General features: G+C 39.3%; 1 protein-coding gene and 1 long non-coding RNA gene across 4 annotated transcripts in view; both read left to right on the top strand.

The window, feature by feature from the left end:
- LOC139473568 (uncharacterized) overlaps nt 1–12,361 on the top strand; it is a 481,685-nt gene that overhangs the window by 195,718 nt on the left and 273,606 nt on the right. The window lies entirely within an intron of this gene.
- LOC139460838 (biogenesis of lysosome-related organelles complex 1 subunit 5-like) lies at nt 2,757–11,913 on the top strand. 2 transcript variants are annotated; one of them, XM_071242326.1, is made up of 5 exons: nt 2,757–2,876; nt 4,843–4,925; nt 5,523–5,652; nt 9,280–9,350; nt 10,277–11,913. In XM_071242326.1, the coding sequence occupies exons 1-5, from the start codon at nt 2,852–2,854 to the stop codon at nt 10,448–10,450; spliced, it is 483 nt and encodes a 160-aa protein (XP_071098427.1). In that variant the 5' UTR covers nt 2,757–2,851; the 3' UTR covers nt 10,451–11,913. The 2 variants fall into 2 exon arrangements, with proteins under 2 accessions (XP_071098427.1, XP_071098419.1); XM_071242318.1 differs by having other exon boundaries at nt 9,280–9,353.

Raw genomic sequence — 12,361 nt, 5'->3', positions numbered from 1 at the left:
ACGACTAGATCACTCAAAGTGAACCGTTCCGATACAAATCATTTAAAAACTCCGTGGATTGTGCCTGACTTCTGATCTTGTCGCCCAGAATATCCCAAATCCGAACAATAACATTCCCTAGCGGAAAACGCTGTAACGCCCTTCGTTCGGAACTGCCACTGACATGCAAGCATACTTGAGTTTGGTGATTTTAACGTCTTTGAAGAACAGTATCGGGTCGTACAGTTAACATGAATGTCTTTGGCGAGCACTCTGATTTCTCTCTTCCAAAATGGTACGGACAGGATATAAATTCAGCTGTTAGATCAAGGAAATCGCAAAATTTTGATTGCACAGCCGGGAACTCCGGCGGTGCGAGTGACCGACTGTTTGTCCAATATTCAACATGTTCAAAGCGGCGCTAATTGACTTTTTAGATTTTCTTTTAGATGTCGTGCGTACTGACAACAACGCGCTTGAATTACCCTAAGCTGAATATATTCTTTAAAAAGATCTTGGGCGTTGATGCTGCTATGTTTGCGCACAAAACAGCAGGAACATGTTGATAATGCATATGCATAGAAATGTCAACAATGCCCATATTTGGGCATATATGAATATTCATGCATAACCTGATTTTGCAACCGGTTTCAGTTGGTCTATCAAGGAACCAAAGTTATGTATTTACACATAAATATATATTGGCATTTGACCTCGCTTTCGCTCAGTCCGATACCATAGAATATCCACTCGTTTCGTAAAAATGGTATCTAACGAGAATGGGTGTAGTATTCTCTATTTATTACCCAAGTGGTGAAGATACGGGTGGTGAGATACTAAATCCGTACGTCACACGTGTGTCCACTCTCCTACCCAGAGTTCCTTGCGGTCGGCAGCCAGCATAGCACCTATGCTATAACAAATGTCAAAGAATGATACGTTACGATTCATTAAGAAAGTATCCTAATACGTGAAAATCTACTTTTTTGCGTAGTTATCCTTTGTTTACATTGCTTGTACGGCTCCACGTGCTGTCATCGAAGCCCAACGGAGAGTTAGCGATACGGTCACTTTGATGTGTAAATATATATTGTCATGCAACCCAATGTCGCAGGTGTAGTAGCATATCTTTATAATTATGAAAAACAATATGTAAAGTGCACCCAAATACTTGCATTTGTCCGTTCTAGTCTGATTTAAGAAAAAGCGCGTTTGTTTACAACCACAGAAAAGTCCGGTCGCTTTCGCTCGGTCAGATACCATAGAAAGTCCACTCGTTTCGTAAAAATGGTATCTAACGAGAATGAGTGTAGTATTCTCTATTTGTTACCCAAGTGGTGAAGATACGGGTGGTGAGATACTAAATCCGTACGTTCGTGTGTCGTACATGGCTGACCTCGTTTTATTCGTTTTTATTGGATAACCTTGACCCCTCTCACGACGGAATCACTTTTTTCATTAATAAAAAATCACGAGACGTCATTCACTTTCACAAAACTTTACGAGATAGAACTGTAGGAATCTTATGAAAACGAATCATTTACAACACTTTATTAAACAAAACAAGAGTGTCACGAGCATCCATTTTTTTGCTGCCTATATTAGTTATGCATAGAGATACTACGACATTACGTAATCGAGTTATATCAATTTGCAATGTTCTGAAATGAGAGAACAGGCTTCGCGGAAAGACAAAAACTCACAATCTCATTTTTATTTCACATGTGTGAAGTATTTCGTCAACGGATCGATACCCCAAAGAATAGAAAATAACCGCCATATTGAATAGAAAATATATGAAGAGAACAAGATACGCGATGATTGATTACACGTTGCGCTCGTTTTGATTATAATTATCTTACCGATAGTACTGTGGAACTGTATTCGCTTTGGACCAACTCCTTTTGTGTTCACGTCCTCTTTAATTCGTGATAATATTCCTAATGTAAATTGTTTTATTTTATTTTGATATTACATTTCGTTAAGTCTTAATTTAAATATTTTCAGTCATCGTGACTGCATTATTTCGGATGTAGTTCACAAAATGTAGTATTTGTGGAATAAATTATCGAAGAGTTATGATTTATTTGTATTTCGAACTTACCCCCTAGATGCCAGAGGGACATATATGTCCCTCCTCTTCAACCCTCACTTTGAAGTCGAATAACATTCGAAATACATCACGCACACAGATACGTTTAACAGTTTTGAATAAAGTGGGATATTCCCTGTTCTGTGATATCATCCACTGGTATTTTAGGCCAATTAATATTACTGGAAATTAGGTACATCGTAAATGTCGCCATTTTGTGTATTGAATGCATTAGGTTATACATAAGCATATAAATCCATTTGATATATATTTATAGCGTTCAGATGTAAGGCAGTATTTTGTTCGCTCACAGTTTCTGTAAAACAGCGAAATTAAAATATCGTCGCACAGTACTTTTATCGATGCGAAATTTGCTGGGTTTTTGTTAACGCAGAATTCATTCTCGGACAATACTTAGCAGTGACTTTCTTTCAAACCGATTTAATATTTGCAGTTTAATTTACACCATCAGATAGGAAACTTAATATTCTATATCTCTGCGTAATTTTATAGCCGGACGTAGATCCAACTTTTCAGATCTTAGAAAAATGTGCGTCAGAAAAAAAATAAAAATTCGGCATCCAGAGGGTTAAGTTGTTCCAATTTACATACTCCGCGAGAGAGAGAGAGAGAGAGAGAGAGAGAGAGATCGCAGTTGCCTCCCTTGGGTAACTTTTCTGACAAGAAGGGAAAAAGGGGTGGCAACTTCCTGCTCGTCTGAAAGTCCAAACTATATTGTTGATTTTGTAAAATAACACTAATTTTCTTTACGCCTGAATCATGTCTTGTGAGAATATTTTCAAAGGTAGGTTATTTCCCCTAAAACTAATAATTTGGAGGCAGAATGTTCGTTATTACGTCGCATTGGGGTTGTTTATATTTCAAACATACTCCTCGGAGGAATGTCACCGATCTAATGATGGCGTAGGTATGAGATGTAGTTATCTGCTGATTATATGAACATTAGCTTGTCATGCCGAAAACACAGGTTCGATTCCTCACGTGGGTACAATGTGGGCAGCCCATTTCTCTTGTCCAGCACAACGATTTCATTATTGGAATATTGCCAAAGAATCTCATTCTATATTTCTCTCTGGTCATATTGCACAGAAAGGAGCGCCTTTAGAATTCAGCACCACAACATGTCCTGAGCACGATCTCTGCCGTACGACACAAGTCACTAAGACAACCAAACAGTTTTTTGAAAATCCATTAAATGCAACTTCGGATTGTTAACCAGACTGCTGACAGACAGAGCTACGTCCACACTGTTAAACCAGGTAGTCTATGACTAAGGGGAAATTTACCTAGTCATGCCAGAGACGTAACGGAAAGGTTCCAACAGGGGACGAACACTCACAAAGGTTACGGTAGGCATGATGTCTTGTGACTTTAGTCTATGGACACATACAAGCGATCCCAATGACGTTCGGCACACGCGTCCTGTTCAGTAATGTATCCCCACGTCACACGTTTTTGAGCCTCAACTTATTTTGAGCCTCTAACAATATGTGGCCTCTCACTTAATGACTGAATCAAGGTAGACACTTCAAAGCTCACTGAAGACATCAAAGTGTTCGCCACTTGCCACAGAAGTTATGTTGCGCATTAAGCTACACGAGGAAAGATATTCAATAGCTAATGAAAGCATATATACCTCAAAACTTACTTTTCCACTAATGCACAATTTAATCAAACTTGATCTGATGATAATTTTACGCCTGATGATAATTTTACATTGGAACAATCATATGTACTGATGTATCAGCTGATGTTTGTAAACTTCCTGTCTTGCAATCTGACCACTCATTGTTCAGATCATTCGATGCTCATGATGTCAATCACTGGATTGTCTGGTCCAGACTCGATTATTTTACAGTCTGCCGTCATATAGCTGGCATATTGCTGAGTGTGGCGTTAAACAACAAACAAACAAACAAACAATACATGCAGCTGCTTCTTAGTGTAACCTTCAATTTTAACAACTGAATCAAGCCACAGCCTTGTTCCACAGAGATGGGGAAACTATTGAATGCTCTGAACAATGAGTGGTCAGACTGCTAGGCTCAGAAGGCAATATCTCTCTACTTGATTTAACTTGCACAGGTGCATGTTGACATGAAAACCCAGTTGCACCAAACAAAACCAGGTTGCACCCTGATCCCATAAATTTATCATGTCAAGTTATCAAGTTGAAACATGTCCGATCTGCTGCCATGGCTGCAAAACGTAATAGGAATATGTGCACGTTAGAAAGCATGACAAATAACACACAAAGGGGATTAGTGATGTAGTATGGTGAATAAACTTTCGAGGTATTGAGTGTGTTCAAAGATTTTAGTGGACACCAACTTGACATATTTTTCAGCGATAGAAATTGGCACTAGTCTTGTAGTCCTTGCCAAGATGCCCAATGGTTAAGGTATCATAAGGACTAGTAGAAACTTGCCATTCTTAAGGCTTTTGCTTTATGTTAATATTGTTATCATTTTAATGTAAGGACTAGTGGACTAAAAATGTTAGTTTCTACTGCTGTGTTTACATGCAACTAAATATTTGGATGCATTTTTCAATAATAGGTTGAAAAATGGTGCATGTTTTAGATAGCTAGACAATGCTAAATCGAGCTTTGGCTACGACACATATTGGACCTAGTATTCACAGGTGAATGAGGACTGTACCCATGAACTATTGACAATGCATATGCTATGGAAATTGGAACACCATGTTTTGGTCGATGGTCTGATGCCTTATGATTTGTTCACTTTCAGATGTAACTGCCATACATGCAAGACTGTTTCATCACAAGCCAGCTCTCCAGGGTCACATTAACTTCTTTCTGAAGGAATTTGAAGTGAGTAAATTCATGTATCATAGTATCCCGATTGCGTGGATTGATGATCATGGTGTCAGTCACTGGATTGTCTGTTCAAGACTTGATTATTTAGGTCAAATTAACTTCTTTCTGAAGGAATTTGAAGTGAGTAAATTCATGTATCATAGTATCCCGATTGCATGGATTGATGATCATGGTGTCAGTCACTGGATTGTCTGTTCAAGACTTGATTATTTACAGACTGCCGTCATACAGCTTGAATATTGCTGAGTGAGGTGTTAAACAACAAACAAACGAACAACAAACAAATGTAACTAAATGCAATAAACCAACAGTTGTTATCCATAAAGTTTTATGTTTTCTAACTTGAATCAATTTAAATACAAATGCCTTATGCAGTCTTACACCAACAGAACATAGTATTTTATAGATTATTTTGTGTCAAATAAAGCGGACTGCATGTATATATTATGTATTTATTGTTGTTTTTTGTATAGATGTATGATCTGATGATGTGATACCTCTTGCATTGCAATGCCCTGAATCTTAGTAAGTTGATACCACACTAAGCATGCAAATCGAAAGCTGCTGCGATAAGTGAGTGTCATTGTTTAGGAGCGACGGGGTGAGCGTGAGGTGCTGCGGATGAACAGCACCTACAAGAACATGTCCTACATCAGTGAGCAGGGGATACCCAACAGCACTGAGGCTCTTCACCAGTGCCTGGCCAACCTCAAGGAAAGTGGTAAATAGTTTGGCCCTAAGATGCATCCATTTGTGATGTTTACTTCATCTACCAGATTCCTAACTGTGTTTATGTGAATACACAATGCCATTTAGGTCAGATGTAACAAATGTTATATTTGGGATAACACTTCCTTAGTAAAGTACAGATTTTGGTACTCCCAGAGAGTACTTTACTAAGAAAGTGTTATCCCAAATATAACGTGTTTATGTATTTAGACAGACCAGAAAGTTTTGTCATAGAAACAATGTAAACAGGGTAAATAAATTGGCAAGATATGCATAAGTTAACTATTTCTTGTTTTTTTATTGATTTCTTTCCCACTTCAACTAATTGGGTCAATTTGTTCTCGTCACTATATGCATGGCTGAGATATTGCCGATGTGATGTTAAATTTTAACTCACTCACTCAACTAATTGGTTAGAAAAACTTTATTGAAGACAGCATTATTTCTTTTGGATTGCCTTATACTTCTGTTGACATTCAGTGTGGCATCTAATTCAAGGGAGATAACTCATTTGTTGCAGCTGAAAGGAAAAATTAATTTTGTTATAAATAATAAGTTTGTTCGGTGAATTTGGTAGTTTTATCATGTAAATATAATGTGAGCTTTGATATGTTTTCTATGCAAACTAAACATACATTTGAAATATTGTTGGATCAAGGCAAATGCATTTTTGTTCAATAAGGCCCATTAACCATCATGAATATATCTCTTGATGCTATCAACAAGTGGTTTTTGTCTGGTCCTGACATGAAAACTTACAAGTCACCATGACTGTTATATTGCTTTGTATGATATTCACCATTTTGTTCACTCACTCACTGTGTAGCAGACGGCACTAGGCTGTCTGTTCAAGTCTTATATTGTGGATTCTGTCTAAACAAGACTTTGTTGTTTCTGGACTACATTTACGGTTGCAGATATGACTCTGCCTAATCCGGACTTCCTTCACTGATATTGTGGGACAAAGGACCAATTTATCATGCAGTGTTAGAAATTGGCAGTAGTCCTGTAGTCCTTGCCAAACTGCCCAATAGTTAAGGTATCATAAGGGCTTGTCAAAATTTGCCATTTTTACAGCTTTCGCCGTGTGCTATCATTATAAGGACTAGTGGACTAAAATGTAAGTTTCTACTGCTGTCATGTAACTGATGCTCTCTTGTCCAGACATACTTTTCACAAATTTCAATTACACTTCCAGTGAGCTGTTCTCATCAATATACCATGTGTTAGCAATGTTGATTGATGCCAAGAATGACCTCGGCTCCGCAGTAATACAGCTTTGATGTCAGAGTAAACACATGTAAACAAACATTAAACCTTGTACATGAACAGTATGTATAACTTTATCAGTGCAGTAGTCAACGTAATTATCACGATGGCCACCAAAGGGACGATGCATCAACTGTCACTTGAATCAAAAGTTAAGTTGATTGAAGAATCCGAATACGTAAACAGAAAGATCCTAAACAGGGCCTGACATTTTCATATGCATTTTTGTGCATTAAATAGGGTGTTCATATTCGGTGTGAGATATCAAGGGACAACTTATGCTAGAATTGAATTTCTGTCGATAAGGATTGCTGTCTCAACCAGATCTCTGTCCCATGCAAGTTGGGTTTACATAAATTCCACTGTTATGAATTGTTGCAAGAGTTTCCTCTTCATCTGACCTTGGCTATGTTATGGACAACATGGCCTTCTCTTGGCCACTTGGCAAATTACTGTTTTGGTCATAAATACTCCATTCACCTTTTCATATTAAAAGGCAAACTCCTCACAGTGATAGCCTGTTTGCAGAGCTCTCTATTCTATCACTGCCACCATCAATGACCAGTCACAGCTCCCTACTGTGCAAGGCGGCCTACAACCCTCTATGGAGTTGAACACAACTGCCTGACCGTTTTCAAACAAGTGATGACTGTCTTGATACCGATTACTCTTCCTCCAGTTAATTTATTTTGTTTGTTTGTTAATTTCGAATTTCTGCTTCATTTCAATTGTCATGTAATTAGTATAGTGGGAATGTAAGGGGAAGGTTGAGTGCTTTTCCATTGTCTGCAGTCTCACCCAATCTGATATAAGAAAAAAACGAAAATTCATTTGGGAAATAGTAGATTAATGGTAAACTTTTTCCCAATTCACTGTAATGGAGGGTCCGCCAAGAGAGCGGAAGGTCTGGGGTTTCTCCCTGGCCACGTCATACCAAAAGATGTTAAAAGATGTTACTTTTTGTTACCCTGTCTGGCGTTGGGCATTAAGGGGCTAAAACAAGGACTGGCCGGCTCGGAGTCAGTATTCTGTGTCTGAGTGGGATATTCATATTAATCTGCAACATGGTATCTCAGTTGGCTAGCACTATAAATCGGCATCAGTACGGTTTAGTACAAGCAACCACACACACGTGCATGCACATCGCTATATAAGTGCAATATATTTGGGGTTGGAGAGAAAGTCAAGATTCTTATAATGGCTTCTTGCATACTGGGAACAGAATGTGTTACATGCTAGGAGGGGCGGTCGGGTAGCCTAGTGGTTAAAGCGTTCGCTCGTTACGCCGAAGACCCGATTCTATTCCCGACATGGGTACAATGTGTGAAGCCCATTTCTGGTATCCCCCGCCGTGATATTGCTGAAATATTGCTAAAAGCGGCGTAAAACCAAACTCACTCACTCACTCACTCACTCACTCACTCACAAGCTAGGAAGGAGCTTCACCAAAAGGGTTGTGTCCTGGTAGTCAAAGGCAGTTTGCAGTGAAGAGTTATGTCCCTTGTTTGTGCAACCAACTGCTCTTCGTGCAATAAAATCCCAGCTTACTCTTTGTGTTGTCTTTGGTCTCTCATCACCATGCCCATGTTCTTGGGTTTCACCTAAGTGGGAAATGACTACAATCTATGTGAGTGAGTGAGTTTGGTTTTACTTCGTTTTTAGCAAAATTCACGGCAGGGCTTCACACATTGTACCCATGTGGGGAATCGAACCTGGGCCTTCGGCGTGATGAGCAAACGCTTTAACCACTAGCCGCCTACCCCACCTCCTAACAACCTGTGTGACAGATGCTGAGATGATATCTCGCTAGTGACCAGGTTATTATTCAGCCTATGGACCAACAACGTTTAGAGGTCTTTACAGTGTTGTCACTACCCCTAGTACATACACCCTGTGCACTCAAAAGAACCTACTCATCCCATGGTAGATGACCAGATTGTGGAAATATGAATACGTTCATACACCCGAAACACGAGTGTCTAAACGTGACTTTGTTCAAATGTGCCTCTGTTCACCCAGCGAAGAATAGGTGAGATGGATGTAAAATCCCGTTAGTGCCCAAGGTAGCTTGGTTTGTATACTCCCCAAGGAGTTGAGAATTATAACTGAAAGAATATGGGTCCACTGGTTGCGAACAAATAAACCACATTTGAGTAGATACTGGTATTGGAACCCACAATCCGGGTGCGGAGTATAAATGTATGATAAAATAATATAATAACATGTGTATTTTATGTATTTTATTTATCTTCACAGTTGAGCAGACAAACCTTGATGTAAATGACTAAATGTTCAAAGCAGCATTGCCCACAGCTGGCTCACTCTCACATTTATCTGATCATGGTTTCAGTGAGCTCCGCCACGGCTCAGTGCCAGGAGATCTGTGACCGGGAAGGCAAGACCTGCACACAGGAGGAGGAGGAGGTAGGTTCAGTCATCTGTCAAATATGTCAATGGCTGTGTCATTCTGTCACTTTTAGATTTCAAATTTTCTGAAGCTGTTATGTTTTTTTATATTGTTTGTGATAATTTAAATGAGGAAATATCAGTATTATCCTCATTAGGACGAGATCAGAACAATGTGAGACATAGAGTCCCATTAAAGCCATGAGACAACTTGGTTCATGCTTTTTGACAAATTGATCTGACCTGAATGTCTTATTTCCAGGGTCATAAAGATTGGTTACTCTTTTATGGAAACCTTTCAATGACTCGCCAATTATACTCAGCATTGTATTCTATTTCAACTACTAAGGTCGTTATTCAGCACCCATTCCAAGAGCTGCTTAATTTCAAAATATTTGTTAGATACATGTAGTGAAGATGTTGCAGTGGTAGTTGTGAGTGAGTGAGTGAGTGAGTTGGGTTTAACGCCACTTTTAACAGTACGGTATTCCAGTTATATCACGGCGTGTCAGCTTAATGTGGGAGGAAAGCCCGAAGTGATGCAGGTCTCAGACGTTTACCACTTCGGTGAAACACACGAGCACGGGTATGTTGCTGACAAAGCTAGAAACATAATTGGGGCGAACTGGGATCCGATTCGAACCAACAATCATAGGTTTCTGGCGTGTCCAAGGGACGCAACACTGCACAGCGAATTGCGGCGCTTTAGCGTACCGGGCCACCCGTGCCCCTCAGTGGTAGTTGTGATACTGTTGAGTGCAAGAAGGGAATTCCTTTGTGAGGTGTCACATGTTAATGTAGGTCTTCCAGCCTTTGAGTAACACTCTTGTCTTCCTTTATCTGTTTTCTGTAATAACAAATTCTATTCAATTATTGTTCAATCGAAGATATTTTGCAACTATTAACCACTGGCGGCTGAAAATACTTACTTTCATTGACAGCCAAATTCCTTGTCAACTGAGCGAGAACGTCGAGCCAAGGAGTGGAATGATTTCATAGGCCTGCAGTGTGAACGGAGTGCCACTGTGGATGAGGAGTACGCAAGTCAGATCGAGGCTCTACGCAGTCATTACAGTGACCTGGAGAACAAGCTCAGGTCCAAGGTGGTGCTGTGATGACCAGTGGTCAGTGTAGCAGATGTTGGACTCTGTGTTTGATTCCTATGATGTTTGATGTGAATGTTCCATTTGTTGAGAGACACATAATTCATTTTGCTTTTGAAATATATGGTTAATACTTTGTTTGTATACACCACATTCCTCCATCATCATGGGAATACATGTGGCCATGTTTCTTAGCAACAAATTAGGACAAGGCCTGGTTGCAGAAGAAGGAAGACAAGCAGTGACTGTTCAGACCCACTAAAGCTCACATTATACAATATCTCTCAGGCAACATTGCCATAGCATCGCAGCCTCCACACAATACTTCATGTTCAGTGTATAGCAACCTTGGGTTCACACAAAGTTTATGTATGGAACATGATGGGATGGAGTTTATCATCCAAAACTGGCTCCCACAGTAGGTATGGCGAGGAGGTAGGTGAGATAAAGCGTTATCTACATTGTAGATATTGCTGCAATGAAATGATATCACAATGCTTTGCATACCATTGTGACTTTATTGGTTACCATGACGTCACAATCAAATGACATCACTAATGGCTTTGCTACTGAAGCTGTTAGCAGTACCTTAACACTTAACTCTGCTTATTATTGTCTGCAAATCGAAAAGGTTGGAAGAATGATGTTAGATGATAAATAAAATCTCACCCTCATGTCTTTTGATATCAAATATATCAACAATCATTGATATATTTGATATCAAAAGACACGAGGGTGAGATTCTCTATTTGACTCCTTGAGTTGCACATCATGATACATGGCCTCATTTCATTAATTCATTAACAATATACATTACACCACATTGCAGATGGAAAGGGAGGAAAGTGGTGTATACAACCCCATGAAGTATTGATGGCGTGTGAAATGTAACCTCCAGAAAAACTGACATTACATAATGAGATTGTCATGTTCTTTCAGTGCTCTGCTGAACAAAGCTTGCTTGTTATTACCTTTGATTACGACAGTGATATATAAATGTTAGTCCACTTAAATGCACTAGACTCCACACAAAAATATGGGCATGATTTATTACCCGTGAAAGGATTAGTGCGTATCATCTTGCATCCTCAGCTCCCTGGGGAGTATACATTGATCAGATGATAAAAATATAAGGTTATGTGTTGCATTTCTCAAGAAAGTCATGTATTTATTTTGACCTGAAATGACATGTTTATTAATCATGAGATATCAATATCGACCCTTCTGGACGATTACGCCTGGGAATGTCGATATATGCACAAAAATTCAGGAAAGGTAAGATGTATCTTGAGATTACAGGGCACACACCATGGTTTTCCTGGATGACTTGTGTTGATGGTTGTAACACCTTCAGGTAATGCATCTGAACACCAGATGGAACAGTGTTTTGTACATAGGGAGTTGTGCAATATACATTCCACAATATAAAAATATGTATATTTTTGTATTTTATTTTCAATAAATTGTCATCAGTTGTCATTTTCATGTTGTCTGTATAAGGGTTTCACCTAGCATATGAAAAGTGGGAGTCATGTGTGGGTGACTCGCTGCATATTGTAGTATGAGTCATGAGCTCAACTTAAAGATTCCTGCATAACTTTTTGCTTGTAAGAAATTGTCATGTTCAGCACCTAGTTTTATTTATTTCTACCTCCAAGGTTTCAGGGGATCATGGATGGCCCAGTAGTTTAAGGCAGAGTGCAGAGTTGTGTCCCTTGGGCACATCCGAAACCTGTGATTGTGGTTTGAATCCCTGTTTGGCCCGATTATGTTTCTAGGTTTGTCGGCACCATACCCGTGCATGGTCGTGGGTTTCACCGTAAATGTCTGAGACCTGCATCACTTCAGGCTTTCCTCCCACATTAAGCTGACAGGCTTTGCTATAACTGGAATACTGTTAAAAGTGGCGTTAAACCCAGCTCA

The sequence above is a fragment of the Haliotis cracherodii genome, unplaced genomic scaffold (assembly GCF_022045235.1).
Source record: "Haliotis cracherodii isolate W230 unplaced genomic scaffold, xgHalCrac1.p SCAF_1, whole genome shotgun sequence".
NCBI lineage: Eukaryota > Metazoa > Mollusca > Gastropoda > Lepetellida > Haliotidae > Haliotis > Haliotis cracherodii.
This window is presented reverse-complemented; position numbering and strand designations above follow the sequence as displayed.

Coding starts and splice junctions, on each gene's coding strand:
- LOC139460838 (XM_071242318.1), top strand. CDS start 2,852: ATGTCTTGTGAGAATATTTTCAAAG. Junction 4,926..5,522: donor TCTTTCTGAAGGAATTTGAA/GTGAGTAAATTC, acceptor GTCATTGTTTAG/GAGCGACGGGGTGAGCGTGA. Junction 9,354..10,276: donor GCACACAGGAGGAGGAGGAG/GTAGGTTCAGTC, acceptor TTTCATTGACAG/CCAAATTCCTTGTCAACTGA.